The 18,944-nt window shown below is 40.3% G+C and overlaps 1 protein-coding gene across 2 annotated transcripts in view; it reads right to left on the minus strand.

Moving 5' to 3' along the window:
* The window catches only part of VWF (von Willebrand factor), a 116,388-nt gene that overhangs the window by 48,590 nt on the left and 48,854 nt on the right, over nt 1-18,944 (minus strand). For both annotated transcript variants that reach the window (XM_054282112.1, XM_054282113.1), the window contains exons 20-30: nt 18,580-18,718; nt 16,958-17,092; nt 13,507-13,656; nt 12,722-12,862; nt 10,998-11,117; nt 10,293-10,449; nt 9,581-9,739; nt 8,529-8,664; nt 4,125-5,470; nt 3,543-3,662; nt 2,173-2,316 (exon numbers count right to left, since the gene is read on the minus strand). In XM_054282112.1, coding sequence (XP_054138087.1) covers nt 2,173-2,316; nt 3,543-3,662; nt 4,125-5,470; nt 8,529-8,664; nt 9,581-9,739; nt 10,293-10,449; nt 10,998-11,117; nt 12,722-12,862; nt 13,507-13,656; nt 16,958-17,092; nt 18,580-18,718 — 2,747 coding nt within the window. The remainder of the gene's footprint in view (nt 1-2,172; nt 2,317-3,542; nt 3,663-4,124; nt 5,471-8,528; nt 8,665-9,580; nt 9,740-10,292; nt 10,450-10,997; nt 11,118-12,721; nt 12,863-13,506; nt 13,657-16,957; nt 17,093-18,579; nt 18,719-18,944) is intronic.

The raw sequence follows: 18,944 nt of genomic DNA on the forward strand, positions 1-18,944 counted from the left end.
GCCTTTATACAGCGTAGTCACATAGAACATACTTCCTCCAAAATTTGAGGCTGAGGCAGGAAAATGTCAGCCTAAAAGAGCAATTTTTACAAGGGCTATAAGTAAGCAAAATAATGTTTTTGTAAAGTGTTAAACAGTATTTACTGTAGGGATTGCTCAATCTGCTCCCTGTGACTCTCCAAAACAGCCACAAATGGTGAACAGAGACACATTTACGTGATTCTCAGTTGTCTTGCACACATCGCTTTTGCATTTAGTTAGTTTCCTTTTTTTTTTTTTTTTTGGTTGTTTCTTATGTGAAGTTGTACACTATTTCATGACATCTGAATAGCCCCAGAGGTGCTTCTTGATAGGTTATTTGAGCCAAGATTCGCCTGATGTTATTGAATGGCCCCACTGCACAAGCATGGGAAAGATTTGTGGTATAAGCTGCTCTTTCTTGTTCTTTTTATGCCCTCACATACTCAGTAGTTTTTCATTATTTCTTTTTACTAAAATCTCTTCTGGAGTTTCCTTATGGCTAAATAATGCAGAAAAGGGAATGCTTTCTACAGTAAGATTTTTGCAGTGGTAGCAACAATTGCCCTCTGCACATAGAGCATTTTGGACCAAAAAAGCACAATTTGGATCAACAAAGAGGGAATAAAGATTTCACTCAATTGTTCTTCTACCATCAGGCAGCCAGTGCAAATAAGAAGCAACAGCTCTGGTCTGATAGCAATGATATTTTTTGATGGGTAAATTCAGATCAAGCAAAGGTTAGAAAAGATCTCCTAAGAAAATGCAGCATCCAAACTGGGCCATCTACATTTGTCAAGCAGCCTCTGCATTTCCAGAGGCCCAAGCACAGACAGAAGGGCCTGAGTGACCATGCACTTCCTGGGAATGCTGTCTCCTGCACAGCCAGCCACATTCACACACATCACAAGGTGTAACACAGCACCATATTTTCATGGCTTCATTTGAGAGGAACTACTTCTACTCTATTTCACTTTCATTCATTATACCACATCCTCGATCACGGTCTCTGAGCATTTTCCAATGAGACATAAACAAATCACTAATGAGAATGTCATGTGGCTGCCTCTCCCATTTCATTTCCCAAAGGCTGTGTTTGCTCTGTTTATCCTGCAATTCCATGAGGCTTCCTCTACACATTACATGGAAGGCTTCACAAAACTTATCTATTTGTATGCAACAATTCATCCCACAACGAGCCTGTAGAAGTCTCATCAGCCATCTGGTATTTTTATTTCTCCAGGTTGAGAAAGCAATCAGAGCTAATCCTCCTGTGAACTATGGAAGTCAGGTTTTATTTCGCATTTTTCTGTACAAATAACTCTTTATAGTCCAAAGACTCCAAAAATCTGCATATTCATCAACCCTTAAAGGACCCTGATGCTAGGTGGCTGCCAGAGTAAATGTGGTTCCAATCCAGAAGAACAAAATTCTCAGGGTAGCTGGTGTAAGATGCTGTAGGAGAATAATTTTTTGCTGAACCCTGCAACTGATATTTGTGTGTGCACCAAGGTTCCACAGACCAGTGGGAAAGCTGATGTTTTCGCACATGAAAATGGAAGTGGACCTGTCTGTCTGGAACAGAGGATAGTATTTCACAAGTAACTCTTCAGCTGATTGCCTTAAGCAGTCCTTGTTCTCTGCTCCCTGGCACCATCTCCAGTCTTGTGTCAGCCCAAGTCCCTGTGGAACCAGCATGGCAACTTGGGTAAAGGAAGTGAACTACACAGAATATAACTCTTGTTTTGCTATTTTTCAACCAGATGAGTTACACTGCCTCAGCACAAACATCTGGTAAGGGCAGCTCATGAAGCCAGTATGAGCAGCTCTGCTCCTAAATGTCTAATCAACTAACCAGCAGTGAAAGGTAAATGATCAATGTCCTTACTTCTTCATTATGCTTTGCTTGCTTGAAAAATACTCTGAGCATTACTTCAAGGCTTCTTTCCAGAATACATTAAAGACAAACCACAATTTGTGTAACCTACAAATACATTTTAATAGAGAAAACTGAACCATAACAAGAGGTTGAACCTTAACAGGAAATGCCACCACAATGACATAAATTGGTGCTTGTAGCCAGCCTGTATTTAGCATTCCATGTGGTTTTGTTCCTCCCCTTGTTTAAACACCAATGTTCACAATATCACTCACCTAATCTGGTAGGACCTTGCTCCCTTTGTTGAATAGACTGCACCATCTCTACAAGCCTGTCAGTCTCTTGAGGCATGTTCCATGAAATTTCTAGATTGTTTTCCCTGGCATACTGAAGAACTGATACATGAATTGAAGAATTGCCTGAAGCAGAAAATAAACACTTTAGGCAGCGCATGTGAATGTCTTAAAATAAATCTAAAGAAACGTTGGCATTGTGATTTACATTAGGCACAACCGGACAGTGGTTTTCCATCAGAGTGTGAAAAGACAAAAACTGAACTATTCCCTGATGAAAAAACATCCAAGTACTGCTGGAAACAGTTGCTTTTCTATCAGGAGTCAGCATGCAGTATTTTAGCCCAGATCAATATGACAGTAACTGGAGAATTTTGTTTCCTTGATCTCCATTCAGGATTATTTCTTTTCCATTTTAAAATTATCTAAACCCCTCTTTTTTTTTTTTTCTTTTAACATGCACCTTGTTTTGCACAAGCAGTAGATTGATGCTCCATTTGTCAGATGGGCCAAGCTCCCTGGATTATTTCATGCACAATTCCCTCTCTCATACAGCACTGGAGTGATGTGCATGGAACAAAGTGAATCCAGGGAGCTTGACCCGTGAAGGGGAATGAAAATAAACTCCAAATTATTGTCCTCTCTAACATCCTGATTATACATTATGTAAGAAGTACAAATAAAACTATTAACAGAGCATTTATATAGACAGTTTGAAATACCAGATTTGCAAAATTAAACCAGGCAAAATGTTGTCTATAGTGATTGCCTATACTTCTCTTCATGGCCTCCTACTGAAGGTATTTATGTATAGAGCACAATGAGTCTTTATCAATGCTTTGTAAGACATATATATATGAACACTACCAATAACAGCAGTTGCTCCATGGAAATGGTTTAATGCTGGATCAAAAAAATGTAATTCAGACTAAAAAAAAACAAAACCATGTTTGTTAAATACAACTGGGAAAACACAGGACGCCGATGAACTTGGAACAACTGATACAATGCCTTAAACTGCTCCCTGTGCTACATGATTCCTTCATGTATGTGCAGGATACAATGCATTCTGCCAGGGGAGCTGCACTGATAATGAAAGATAAGGAATGGCCTGACCAGAGGTGTACTCCCCTATCAGTACACACTCTACAAGCACAGTGAGCTTAGCACACCCAGAAAGCGTCAGCCATCCCACAAGTGTTCTGGAAATAAACATTGGGCAGTCAGTGCTTTGAGGGATTAGAATGAGCAATTTAAAATTAAGAATTGAAAAACCTCCAATGAGCCTACAAGCAAATTCTTTTGTTTTACAAAACATATTTCTGTGTTTTAGCTAAAAGGCAGATACATACCAATCACAACACTTTCAATAAATGCCCGCACAAAGCTTTTCATTTCCTCAAACTCTGATGCTCCAATATTCAAACTTCCATCCAGAAGAAACATGATGTCCATGGGTTTGTTGCACAACTCTTGAGGGTGAGAGGGGGAGGGAAAAAAGTTATTTTATATATAATAACAAAAATTAATATCTGCTAGTGTGGTAGAAGGAGAAAGGGTAGGTACAGTTGCATTTTGGGAAAACAGAATGGGATAATGACCATTTGAAGCAATTAGTGATGCCCCTTGAATGAAAGTCTTGAGATTCATATCATATTCATATAGTGGGATACATGGATATTTCAATTCCTGCTGTTCTACTGATTCTGTTTTACTCTCAGTGGACTAAAACAAAAAACAAACAGCAGATGACAACAACAAAAAAACTCAACCCAAACCAACAACAAAACAAAAATAAACAAAAAACACGGAATATGAGAGCAAGACACCAAACCAGATAAGGGAACCCTTCAAATTTCAGTGATGCACAGGGTAAACAGAGGAGACCCAACAGAAGAAAGAAGAAATCACACAGAAAATTCATCCAATCTTACCTGTAATTTCAGTCCAAAATCTCATCCCATGAGTGCAGCACGACTGCAGCACTAATTCAGGTGCCTCTTCAATAAGACTGTTGTAACTATTCAAGATAATTGGGTCATTAGGCTGACTGATCTTTCTGAGCTCTTGGATATTAGCACTGGGGGTTATGCCTATGGGAATAACATTTATGCTCCTGGGAGGTCGTGTAATAACATCAGTGGAAGGACTGGATGACACCATATATACCAAGTGAGGAACATCTTGCCTGCCCCCATTCACTGATGTAAATGTATGTTTGGAAATATAATCAAGGGCACTGCCAGTGTTGGTAGCCCTCCCTCCCTGGTAAGGTATACTCCTCACTTTTTCGATAATATTTTCCTTTGACTGTATTTCCCTAAAGGAATACTCCAGACTGACAGTCTCTGAATACTGCATGACTGTAACATGAATATTTTCCTGTCCCACGTTCATTCCTGTGACGACCTTCTCAATGAATTTCTTGACTTTATTGAAGTTTTCCTCCCCAACATTGTCAGATCCTTCCACAATAAAAGCAATATCCAGCCTGTTGGGATGGGACTTTTCTGAAAGAGGTGGTGAGGTTGTGAGTCCCAAAGGGGGAAATATGACACTGGACATGGCTGGAGCAGATGTAGCTGGTAACAGAAGACTTTCTTGAGGTCCCAGATCACACAGGTGATCAATGAGGAAATCTCTATGATCCATTAGCTCCAACACATTGCTCACTAGGAAGGCTCTGCTACCTGGAAACATTTTTGCCATGAATTTGACTTGCTCCTCACTGATATGTGGCCCAATCCCCACGGGTATTACTGTGATGTCTCTATTCTTCAAAAACCCAAGCATGTCACGGATTTTTTTTTGAGACCTGCTTGCTATAAATATCACTGCAATTTTGGCAGCATTGGTCCTCTCTGCTTTTCCAAACACATGCAATGCAGTGTATTTAAATACTTCATAGGTAGATGCTTCTTTATCACCTGTGTATTTTATGTTCTGGACAATTCTTCTCATCTGGGAGTTTGTTTTGATATCTTTAAGATTAAGATAGATGGTGGGACCAGCCCTATACACCAGAATTGACACTCGGATTTTTTTCTGGGAGATGTGGAGTTTTTTCATCACACCAATTATGAAAGTCTTCAGCTGTTCAAAGTCATCCTCTGAGAGTTTATTGGAGCCATCAATCAGGAAGGCCAAGTCCATCATCTTGCTGCATGAGTATGCACTGGCTGGTAGTTCAATGTCCTCCTCTGGAATAGGTGTTGTCAGAGTTTGGATGTCCTCCATGGGCTCACAGTCCACACAGGTCAAGTTCTTTCCTTCACACAGACTACAAAAATCATCAAATCAGAAAAACATCAAATTTAACTGTAAAAAGCAATGCTTATAACAACAAGTCATCCACACAAGTCATCCACACATTATAAAACCAAACATCTCAAAACCACAATGAAACCAAAACATAATGTGAATGGTTTTTCCCCCCACCCCAATTCCTCTCAACTTTCCACTAGATGTTGCACACCTAAATCCCCTGCATTCATGGATGTTTGTTTAGATCCAGGAAACGTGACCAACTACAGTGTGTTTGTCCGAAGAAACTCCTTAGAACAGTCTTTGGCAGAAGGGGTTAAAATCTGTGTCTGGAAACTGTTTAGGAACGACTGAGTATCAGCAGTACAGCAACCTACAGGGCACTGGTGGACTGAACTGGCTGATCTGGTCTGCTTCACAAGGAACCAAAACATGAGGCAAACTGCAGGCAGCGAATACCATGTAAAATCCTAGCATAGGAGAGATGTTTTATCTTTGATATGACTCAGCAAACTCTGTGCAGGGGCCAGGTTTACACAGATTTTAACCTTACTGAAATTAACAATCTTTTTTTCTACCTCTAAAGTGCCTTACTTTCCTGGTGGTTTTTTTCCTGACTTCATTTGAGTTTGGATACAGCTTTGGCACATGTTCATCCTCCACTCCTTCTTTTATCTCTTTTACCTTCCAATTGTTTACCATGATTTCTTCTTCAGTCCAGTTTCTCACATTAAATGCTTTATTTCAACCATAGATGTTATCTCTTTTAAGTCCTATGTCTTCCCTCACCATTTCTACTCACTTCCAGTAGTACATTTTGCCCTTTCCACCTCAGCTCCCAATTTTCTTTCCCTCCCTTATTCATCTTTTCCACTATTCATCCTTCTGCACCACCATGAGCTTTTCACCTCTGTCACCCTCCACCTTTTATGAACTCATTTAAAATTCATCCATTTTTAGCAAGGCTTTAACACTTCTGCCCTTCTAATTCCTGGCTGCATATTTCTCTTTACTTCCTAGAATCACAGAGGGGTTTGGGCAGGAAGAAATCTTTTAAGTGTATCCTGTCCAACTCTCCTACAATGAGTAGAGACATCTTCAACTATATCATGTTGCTTAGAGCCATGTCCAGACTGACCTTAAATATTTCCAGAGATGGGGCATCCACCACCGCTCTGGGCAACCTGTGCCAGTGTTTTACCAATCCCTTTGGTAACTTCTTCCTTATGTCTCATATAAATTGAACATCCTTCAGCTTAAAACCATCACCCCTTGTTCTGCCCCAAATGGCACTGCTAAAAATTTTGTACCCATCTTCCTCATAGGCTGAAGCACTTAAAGGCTACATTAAGATCTTCCCAGACCCTTCTCTTCTCCATCCTGAACAATCCCATCTCTCTCTCTGCCTTTCCTCACAGGAGGTGGTCCAGCCCTGAGAACCTTCGCTTCTCAGAGAAAAGAACGTGCCTGCACTCAGGCAGGTGGAACAGAACTAGTCCATATATTCTCCTTATCTTACTGGACAGTCCAAGGAACAGAGTAGGAAAAAGAGTTACAAACGAGTAACCACCAAAAAACACTTGCTTGCACTGCCAGAGAAAACCCAGGATGTACAAACTACATGTGTCAGTACTGGAAGAAGGTGCCATTTTCCAGGAAAATACTTCCAGGAAAATACTTTTACATGTGGCACCCTCATTTAAGTTCTCTTAATAGAAGTGTTTTGTTCTTTTCAAGCTCATTTTAGTGTCTTCCTAATTGCAGAATGCACAGCTACTTTTGCCATTAACATACAGCAACAGATTTATTATTCTAATCCTCGTATGAAAAAGACTCTTCTAGTCTTCTAATTTCTTTTGGATGTTTGCTATGAAATTCATTTTTGTGCAATATTTTCTATTGTTTGTACAGATGGTGTAGACATCTAAATTAGGTGACAGCTATGCAAAAGGATGTTTTCCTAGTGAGATAAGTTTTCCTGATGTGCTGAAATCTTTTCTGAGCAGCAGCCAGTGTATCAACATTTAAGATAAATTATTATTAAGAATTACAAAAATTAGAGAACAGAGACTCATTTAAGAAGACTCTTTTTTGACCTTTTGCTCTTCAGGGCTCTTTATATTGTCTAAAAGTATGTATTTAATTGATGAGCCTAACAGTCTCATGCCCTGGGTTTATAGCTCAGTTGCACACCAGTCCTGGGTAGAGACCAGGAATGGTAAGCTTTTACCTATTCTGAGCTTCTGTGAGGTTCAGAGCACTTGGAGGTACAGTGCTGGTTTGTGATAATAGCTGCTGCAGTTTTACAACTCAGTTTCCATGAAATCTGATCAGTTTACAAGTTGGAAAACTCTCTTTTATTCACAGCATTATAAGTCACTAGTGAAAATATCCATCCATGGTCCAGACATCCAGAGAACGACAAATTTTCATAATATGCCACAGGGCATTAAACAAAATGCAGAGTCTCTGCTGCATTGCAGCTGAAGGCCCTCATCCTGCACAGTGCACAGCAGTGCACATTCCCTGCCATTCATTTCATCCTATTTGGAAACACCTGAATGCAGGATCAGACCATGGGTATCACCTTAAAATCTCATGGAAATTGGTTTTCCAGTAATGGGACACAATTCCAACTGCTAATAATCTCAGAAAGTTCTAGACCGAGTGCACATTCAGACCTTGCACCTCACATAGGAATTTTCTAGTGCTGGCAGATGGAAGGAGTCTAACAGCTTTATTGATGTTGAATCACACATTGCACATAAAGAAGTTGAACATCTGAAGCCAGCAGGGCCACCAACACAGGGAAAAGGCCTTTTTTTAGAAAGAAATTTATAGACTTTACTTGCTTCAATTCGGTTGACATCGTATAATCCCTACTGCTGCCATTGAAAAACTTCAGCCCTGGGTTCTCTGTGAAGGGGTATTGACATAAAAGATGGTTTTCAAGCTTCTTTTTGAGTGATACATTTAAAGTTACATCCATATACTTATTCATGAGGATGTACTTCATCCCTGACCCTTCATCCTACATAAGAGGGATGCTGGTTCCCTGCACAACCCCATCATACCAGGACTGACAGTGCTGTGGATCATCCCTGTTCAAAACCACTCTCCTTTCATGTGGGATTCTGTCACCTCCAACCGCACACACGGGACAGTCTTCTGGACTGACACAATCCAGGGACAGTTCATCAAGGATTTTCCCTGTTTCAAAACAGCAGAGCAACGTAAAGATGCCAGTTGTCATGAACTGTAAAACTAATCATGGGGTTAAAAACAAAACAGTGCTTCTGAGGTGGGCTCAAACCTCCTGAATACTCTGCTTGGTGTTATGGCCATTGCCAATTTGACACAGAGAACTATCTCCTTCCCTCATAATGGCTTTTATTTAGATATTGAAACCACCTAACCCAGTGTATACTTTCAACAGCCAGCACCCACACAGAAGGTAAATATATCTTCAGAACAAAACATGGAAGATGTCAGGGTATCAGTAACATCAGGGGAAAATGGCATTTTCCATTATAAATGTATATTATTTATTTCTCCTCCTATCCTCTACTTTGTTCTGATCAGAAATACCAGGGCCCAGAATAGCTACTCAGGATCTTAAAATACTTTATTGCTTCCCTTCTTCATTTTCTTCTCCCTGTCCCATATTTCCTGTACTTTTTCCTTTCCCTTTTCTCCAAGGTAGTTGTTGGAATAGTTAATCTGGAAGCTCATGTTCATGGGAGGATGCCAGCTGGGCACTCTCAGGAGCATCTTGGAGGTAATAAGCAGGTAAAGGCAATGGCTTTCACTGCTGTAGGTGCTCTCAAGCAGAGCATTTTATCAATTTCCAGCACAAATGCTCTACTTTAATCACAGAGTCAACAATCTGTTCCTACACAGCCCCCAATCCTCCAGTCTCATCAAGCTGATCCCATCCTCTCTCATCCTTGGTGGCAGGGGTTCACACTCCTCTTCTGGGCACCACTTCATGCCCATTTCACAAACCCAAACTGAGATGCCCAATCACCTCCCTCCTCAGACGCCGTAAGGAATTGTGGTGAAAACACATCACTGAACCTGTTAAGAAGAAGAAAAGTTGTTTAAATAAATCAAAATATGCACTTACCTGCAGGGCAGTGCACGTGGCATCCTTCCACACACTGCAGAGGACACTCTAAAGCCTGGGGGTGTTGGCATGTGACAGGACAAGCAGGTCCACAGCTGTTATATCTCCATTCACACTGATAATCTAATTCCTGTTTATTCAAGTCCTCACAGCTTTGTGCTATGCAGGGACAGAATCAGAGGCAAAAAAAAAAGTCAAACCACAGTGTAGATCCACCATGCCTCTCAGATCTATGGCACCAAACATTGTACAAAGTGGACCACATATATCTAGAAAAATAAAGATTTCCACTCTTAAATAAAGACTATTGTTTTATTATTGTTTGACTACAGTCAGGGCAGACCACCTTTTCACACTTACATCTTTTTTCACACAATGAAATACATGCTTTAGACCAGAACTTGTTAGGTTTGATAACAGGAAGTGCAACACAAACTGCAAACTTTAATTGATGCACATGTACATATATATTACTGAAACTATTTCTTCATCTAGATTTTGTACCACAGGCTACTACATCCCTTGATTGATGGAACAGGTTTGCCAGGTACAGAAATAGAACAGGGAATGGGAGTGTCAGAAAGAGCTGCTAGCCCAGCCCCATTAACATGAAATTCTCTGTATGTCAGTGGGAACAGGGCTAAATCTGATCAGTCTGAGCCAAAACCTTGCACATTTGCACCCAGTTCTGCCTCATGTTTTCTGTACTTACGGCACAGAGTTGGTGACCTCCAGTGAACAGCCACCCCTTTCTGTGCACAGGCATGTGCATAGGCCGCAACGGCATCACAGAAACACGCGCAGTCCCCAACAGACTCACAAGCACAGGTGTCATACAGGCAAATGTCAATGTAGGGCTCTGGATTCACCTACAGGAGAGAAGGGCATAGGACACTCCAAGTCCTTCATCTCCTTCCTGTACATATAATTAACCTTCAGATAGTTTGGCTGCTCCACTTGCCAAGGGTCAAGGTGTCACATAAATCAGTGCAAATCTTTCTGCTGATGTCAGCAAGGACTGCAGTTTGCAATCACTTAATATTTTTAAGCCTTGTCCCCATCCCTCTCATGCAGCAGCTTGGGTATAACACAGCCTGAAAGGCATTGCATTGGCTCAACTCCCCCTTCCCTCAAATCTCAACCCCTAGGCTTCACTTCATGTACAGTCCCTGGACCATACAGTAAAATTTCCCTTGGGAAGAAGTTACTTTATAGCTTAATAGGTGTGTTTTCCCATAAAGGTGCATTTTCCCATAAAGCCTCCACTACAGAACAAGGTGAGAGATGAGAACACCAGCCAGCCTTCATAAAGTCCTACATGCTGTCAGCACAACTACACTTTTTCCCTCAGCTGTAATCAATGCCAGCACAGATCATGCAGAATTGAAGAATGTGAAACACATCACCCAATACTCACCAATTTTCTGCATTCTTCAAAGACACTTCCAGACAAAATGCTGCATGATGATTCTACCATCATCTGCTTCACTGTGCTTCCACCACACAGTGGAGACATCAAGGTCTGTTCCAAGTTGGGCTTAATATTGTAAGAGACAAGCAGAGATTGTTTTAGTCCTGCCTTCAGGATCTTGGGACTCTTCAAATTGAAGTAAGAGACCCACTACCAAAGGAAATTCTTTCTCTGAGTAAAGTTTCAACCTGTTGCACAACACACACAGATCCTGCTGCAGCAGAGCAGATCACCTCCTTGATTTTCTCCAGCTCTTACTTGTACCCTGAAATTTTAACTCAGATTTAGATGACAGGAAGACCCACTGTGCCAAATACCCAATCTGACAAATGATCATCCACAACTCCTCAGCAGGTCCATGAGGCTTAAAAATATTATCAGATTTCAGCAGACAATACCCAAGGCTGCTGCTGAATAAAAATAGCTCAGTAATCTTCCCACCTCCAATTTAATTTATCTAAGAACAAGGAGCACTAGTATTGACACAGAATTTAAGACACCAACACCCTGCAGGTCCTGTCCTGTGCCTATGACACTGAAATGAGAAGCTGCTCCTTTTCAGTCTGACCCTGTGGCCTCACTCCACAGTACTGCAACTTTTTATTGCACTTCAGTCAAATGAAAAAAGTTACCTTCAGAAAGGTAATATTATGGCTATATCACGTTTGCACATAATTAGCAACTAACCCAGAAGATTTAGCATAATCACAAACAAATGCTTCAGTGTGTTTGTCTGGTAATTCAAATCTTGTAAGAAAATATCTAGAAAAGGCTTTTTCCACCTGCTGCCCTGGCCACTTGGACAGATTTTCAAAAGAAAAGCATCTTTTGAATTGATTGAAATGCTTCATTTTACAAATGTCAAAACAAATTGTTTCCAAGGTATTTCCTCACACATTTCATTTGGAAATACTTTGGGCTTTATTTGTCAGCTACTCACAAATTTCTTACTCAATTTCATTCTTTCAAAACTCTGTATTTGCAAAATAGGAAGTAGACTCTTATGTGTAATATACTTAGAACCCCAAGAAATTTCCAGCACTGGGACATAGATAACACTTTCAGAAACAGCTACCCTCCCCAAGATTCACATGCAATGATGGATAGCAATAAGCTCTCCCATCCCCTCCTTTATCCTGCTTTTTCTGATCAAGCCTTTCCAACCTGGAAATAAAAGCAGAATTAAATTAAAAAAAAAAAAAGAGAGAGAGAGAGAATCATATAGAAAGAAATTAAAGAAATTAACCTGTGCATTCCATTGTTTGTAATGGACAGACTAAGATTTGGGATACAGAAATCTGAATAGGGAGAAACAAAATTTTTATTTGAACCCACCCTGACTGCAAATTACAGTGATTTTTTTTTAAGATTAAACTTTAAAATGAGATTTCCAGTGATAGCTGGATTTCAAACATCTGGGCTGGATAACTCTAGGAACAGTCTCCACTAAACAAATTGGCTATTTTAACATTCCACTGAAGCCAGGCAGCCCAGAAGCCTTACATAAGTTAATTGGCCTTTTACCAGGTTTTAAAAAGTAATATTTTTTGGCAAAAACATGGAGGAAAGAGCTAATTTCTACTTATTTTAATCCTTCCAAAGCTCTTTTTCCACTCTTCACTGATAGTGTAACCCACACTAATTAGTTTTCACAGTTCATTCACAATTACCTTTGCAACATCAGCACAGTGGGAATTAACTTTCCAAGAATTCCCAAAGTCAACTGGATCTACTTCAAGATGTTCACTGCTGCTGGTCAAATCATTGTTTTGAATTCCATCAAAATTTCCACACAGACCACACACTTGATCCTTGCAGGGAAAGAAAGAAAGCATTAATCCTACAACTGCAGACCAGCTTAGGGTTTTGTTAAATCTTTTTAGCCTGGTGCTTTAATGCCACGAGGTTCAAAAATTGAATACCCATGGCCTTGACACAGTCTCTCTCAGAGAATATGTAGCTCCCATTCCCACTCTGCTTTGCTGAAAGCAGGACCACGCTGTCCCCAGGGACTCCCAGAAAGAAGGACTGCTCTAATCAGCAGTGCCCAGTGGCTCTGTTTGGAGTGTGTCCCTACAACCTCATTTCATTTCTGGAGATTGCTGTCCTATCACCATCACCAGTAAATCTGGCTCTTATGCTGCTCTTCTTGAATGCAGAAGAAATCACTCCTGGTTATTCTGAGGTCCCATAACACTCATCCTTTCTGTTGTAACTCATTTCCAATGATCCAGTATTTGGCCCTTATAGTTGAACAACCAGGAAAATAAGGCAGTTATACAGTACTACCAAAAAACCCCTCAATTTTTGAACAAGTGCCTAACATACCATGAAAATCTACATTTTAAAAAAAAAAAAAAAACCAAAACAAAAACAAACAAAAAACCCACATTCCCCAGGGACAGGTTAAGTGCATTCTTTAGTGAGAATAAGAGGTGGAGCAAAAACCACTTACTCTGAAATTGCCTTTTAAGATAATGGAGACTCCCATGGCCAGGTCCCAGGTCACACTGATGCTTTTGCCCAGTAAAATGATGTAATAACGACCAGACTTGATGACATCTACATTATCATTTTCACCCTTAGGAGGTACCCTGATGTTTACCTGAATGAGAGAAACACATTGTACTATCAGCAGTGTCTCTAATTATTATTTCAGGTAGGTGATTTTCCCAGTGGGACATGTTAACAGGTGCTTCCATTCATGCTGTTCTTCAGAGAGTTTCCATACACTATCCAGATGCTCCAGAGAAGATCAGAAATTTGGGATACAAGTACAGTCTTTCAACCTCATCCCATTTCCAAAGTCTTTGAATGTGGGCCCAGGGTATAACACACAATGCCAATATATGAAGCAGGGCTGATAAAGACAGGGTATACTCAATTAATCACCAGTTTAGTATTGGTCACTGGTTCACTGAATAATTACATGTTGGTTCGGGCTTTTTTTATTTCAGCTTTTTAGGAAACTTAACAATTCTGTCCTTCTGCTGTAATAAGAACTGAGAGAACCACACTATCAGTGGCATCTAAAAGACCAGCCTTATTCTGGAGCCAGGAATCTTCTTCTCAACTAATTACACCTACAGGAAAAATCCAGAGAGATTCCTTTTGATGTCTATTCATTTTTTCCATCACTTTCCCTTCCCCTGTGTGCCTCTTTCCTTTTCCATCTGGCTGCAAATTCACTGCCTCCAGCTACTAAGAATTTAAGAGATTAATTTAAAATGCTCTCTTTCACACCACAATTCCCTTTCAATGGGAACTCTAAGAGGAATATTAAACACATTTGAAAAGAAAAGTCTGGCATGGCTGCTACTTTAAGCACCATATTAATGCATTAACTGCTTAGTTCTGGAAGTTCTTTTAATCAGTAGAAATAGCAATTAATATAAGGGAGAAAGAAGAGCCCAGAAACCATTTGCCCACTCTCTTACTTTGAGGGCAAAATATTTCCTTATCCCATTATTCTTTCTTGCTCGATTCAGTAAAAGCTCAGCACAGTAATTAAATTATTTTCATCTCCAAGCTATCATCAGAAACATTTACCCCAGAGAAGACAGTTTACATCTTCCATGGATTTCCTAAAGAAGGTCTTCATTGTCTTTAGGGAAGATATGAAAAGATATTTTAGGTACCAAAAGAGCTAACTTTTTAATTTTCTCCTATGCCAAACATATTACTACACTTGACCACTTAAAATTCTTCAACAGTCTTGGTCTTTCCAAATTCAGAGGTTCCAAAACACAGAAGAGGACAAAGTTGAACTGGGAGGTTGACTTAAATTACAGAATTTTTATGTTTATGGAGGCTTTTTGCCCAACCATGAAGTCATACACTTTTGACCTTGCAAACTTGCAGATTTGTTTCAGAAAATAAAAAATTATTTCATTTTGTTTTAAATGTCAGCCCGAACTGTAACATGTCAATTAAACCTTCATTTACTAGCAGCAGTAGAAGCTGCTCTCAAAACATATTATCTTAAAACAATGTTAATTGGAAACATTATAATGGCTAAAAGAATACCTGATTCTTCTGCTTGCTTCTAAGGATTCTTGTGGAAAAAGAGTGTAGAAAGTCATTACTGAATAAGAATTTGCCTAGGAGTCTCCATATCTGTTGGTTTTCCCTAATGTCTCTTTTAGTTGTTGCTATTTCTAAGAAAACTTGCTCTGTATATTATTACATGGAGCCATAAACTCTCCAAAAAGACAACTGAAAGTTCACTCAGGGTCATGTGGACAGTGCTGTAATACAGACCTACAAGGGTCTTACAAGGACAGGCTCCCTCAAGAACATCCTCTCATGCTGGAGCTGCTGGATGCCTAAATCACCTGCTGTTATCTTCGGGCCCTTTTTTACATATCCAAATGGAATCAGAGCTTTTCTGAAAATCTGTCATCTAAAGAAGCTTTCAGACAAAGCCCAGCTAAATGGAATGATCCCTGCACTGCTATTTACCCTCAGCCAAGTCAGGGATTCTTTAGCAGCAGAAATTAAAAACTGGACAACCAATATCGCTTGTGTTCATTTCTGCACAACCCAAAAGCCTGTATGGATCCTATGCTGTCACAGTGCACTGTACAGACACCTTTACTAAAGGTCATGTTTTTGTGTGCCGCCAAGGCACGGTGGCAATTTGCAGGCAATTCCAAACCTGGTACAGCTTTTTCTGCTAACCCAAAACCAGGCAAATGTAGAGTGGTTTCACTGGGAACATTTTTGCAAATGTCTGGTCAAGACACCAGCTCAGAGCACAGGACTTCTGAAAAGGCAGTGACTGAAACAATAATCCACTGCAACCCTGCAATGGCTAAGTTCACAGGCAGTGAGAATTGTTGCAGTGCTCGAGGCAAAGGGCTGAACTCTGACCTCTGGAAAGCTCATTTCCTGCTGGGAAGGGACATGGGAGATGGAAGAGATTCTCGGCCAATTCTTCCATGTTTGTTGGTAGCAAAAGGGAGGAAAAAGAAGAATATAGTCAGGAGGATATTCCATCCAGCAATTTAACAGGACAAAGGACAGCTAACATTCCAGTATCAACTTGTTGGAGCAGTGACTCTTTTTTTTTTGTGCATGTGTGTGTTCAGTACTTCAGCTTGCTAAATTAGTTCTGATGTTTTACTAGCCACAGGTCAGTCATCTCTTAGCCCTTCCTTGCACTTCAAGTTGCTGGAAACAGGCTTTGACAAACCATGTTTAGAAAGGATCTGAAGCACCCAATACATGAGGGATGTGGAGCTGCTGGAATGAGTCCAGAGGAGGCCACCAAGATGATCAGAGGGCTGGAGCATCTCTGTCATGAAAACAGACTGAAAAAGTGAGAATCATTCAGGCTGAAGAAGGTTGCAGGGAGACTTCATCGCGGTCTTTCAATAGCTAAAAGGGCTACAAAAGAGCTGGAGAGAAACTCTTTACAAGGGTCTGGAGTGGGACAAGGGGAATGGCCTCACACTAATAGAGAACAGGGTTAGACTGGATATTAGGAAGAGATCCTTCCCTGTCAGGGTGTGGAGACACTGACATAGGTTGCCCAATCCCTGGAAGTGTTCCAGGCCAGGTTGGATGGGACTCTGAGCAACCTGGGATAGTAGAACATGCCCTGCCCATGGAAGGGGAGTAGAACTGAGTAATCTTTCAGGCCCCTTCTAACCCAAACCATTCTACGATTATCTGAGATAAACTGATTGGCAGCAAGAAATAGCAGAAATACCAAATAGCAGAAATACCAAAAGAGCATTATACCTCTGGAAGCAAAATGGATAAATATAATCCTGCTAACCTGATTGTTTTATGATCAAGAACCCCTGAGTGTGAGGTCATTCCTGCTTCAGCTTACTGAACAATCTGAAATTATTTTCCCAAACAAAAAAACAGGAAGGAAAGAGAAAATAAAGTATACGTACGTTTCCATTGAACAGCTCTACTTCCCCTCCTTGATACACAATGATAACCCTTTTGGTGCACTTTTCTCCAGTGAAGCCACAACCTTCATTTGAAATGAATATCTGAAATGTTCCAGAGTCACCCTTGCAGAAATCCTATCAGATAAGAAAATAATTGAGTCAGTAATGAAAAACATACACAGGGAAAAACACCGAGAAAAAAGAAGTCTCAAACAACACACTGTAATCTGTGGTCAATAGGATATATATTGGCATGCTAACTGTTCCCATGTTCATTTAGTTTATTCTTAGTACTGATATTCATGTGTCCCATCCCTTACAGAGTGAGGCACACTCTGCCAGTGACACACATATGCATAATTTGGAGAGTATTTTTTTGGCAGGGAGAATCCACCATGTTACAGTATCTGTGATATTTAAAAATGTATGATGGGCACAGGGCACATCTGAATACACAGATAGCTTAATGTATTGATTTTCTTTTAAATCCAGAATTTCTGAGATCCTTGGAGAGCTCCTACTACATTTACATGATAATTCACATCTCTCTGGCCTTTTAGATTTTATTTTTTGGTCGTGTTCATTTTTTTCAGTACACACCTTTTCAGAAAAAGGCCCTGTGTGGAGCTCTCTGTGTCAGTCATTTAAGGAAAACAGATCTGAATTCCATTTTTAGTTTTGTAGTAGCCTATAGTATTGCTGCCCATAAGACCTTTACACAGAGCTCTCAGTGGTGGCAAAGCAATCACTCCTCAAATATAATCCAGCTGGAATCAAGGTGGGAGCATATTTCAAAGACCTAGGCAGAGGCAGGTTGATCACACTTTCCTCCCTAAGGAGAATTGCAAGGAGGAATGTGCCTCATGAGGACTCTGTGGGGAAAATAGTAACCCACCCAAGAAACACATCCCACTGTAATTGCAGAATATGGTTGTTATCAATCACCAGTGAATCCATCTAGTTTTAGAACAAATTTTCAGATAAATCCAGACATTTCTAAATACATGGTAATCTGCATGTAGATGAGTCTTTATCTTAGTTAACTCTAAATTCTGGCTGATTCCACAAATAAAAAGTTGGTTTTAGTGTGCTCTGCCTTTATCCCCCTCTCCTCCTTGATGTGAAGACAATGGATATTGTCAGGGGACTCCAAGCAGGTGGTGCACGGAACAAGACAGGGATCATGCTGAAAGGAATGAGCAGAGCCTGTGCTCTGGGTGCATTTAGGGAAGGTTCATTGAGCATTCCTTGTCTCACTCACCCACACAGCAAGCTACCACTGCAGGATAAAAAGAAAAAGAAAAAACATTGATTTATGGATAGCCAGAATTCCATTTTGGAGATGAGATTCAGACAGCTCTGCTCTGTACCAAAGTGCTCTCATAAGGTTCATGATGGCCAGCTGGACACATGACAGCCTGATTTCTGTCACTTTTCAAAATTCTCAAGACATCTCTGAAAACATAAATAAGCTATAAATAAGCTTTATCTTTCTCTACTATACATCTGGCTTAGTAATTAGAAATAGTTAACTGTGATTTATCCAAACACCGGGCTTCTCACCTGGTGTAAAACTGTTTTTATATATCAGGCAGCTTTAGTATTTGACATGCTCTTCTTACCTGAGCTAGCACATACTGGCAGTTTCCTGGAAACTTATATTTCAATCCATCAAATGTCAAGTAATGAGCTGTACCAATAGCAGTGCAGGTGCCATCACACAGATTTTTGGTGCACTCCCACTTCCTCCCCTGGCACACACTGTAACCGAGAAAAGGAGGCAATGACAGTTGTCCTTATGTCAATGTAAATTACAAGCAAGAGAACACAAAGTGCTTTAGACAAAGTGAAAGTGCCACAGTCTCTGTGTCCAGGAGCTCTCTACCACCAGATGAGAGACTCTCTCATCAACATAAATCAGCATATGTTAGCAGTGGGTGCATAAATCCAAATAGTGCAATAAGATAAAAAGAATAAGGAATGTGTT

Source organism: Melozone crissalis, unplaced genomic scaffold, assembly GCF_028551555.1.
Source record: "Melozone crissalis strain CALT ecotype California unplaced genomic scaffold, PUWL_Pcris_2 ptg000033l_1, whole genome shotgun sequence".
Taxonomy (NCBI): domain Eukaryota; kingdom Metazoa; phylum Chordata; class Aves; order Passeriformes; family Passerellidae; genus Melozone; species Melozone crissalis.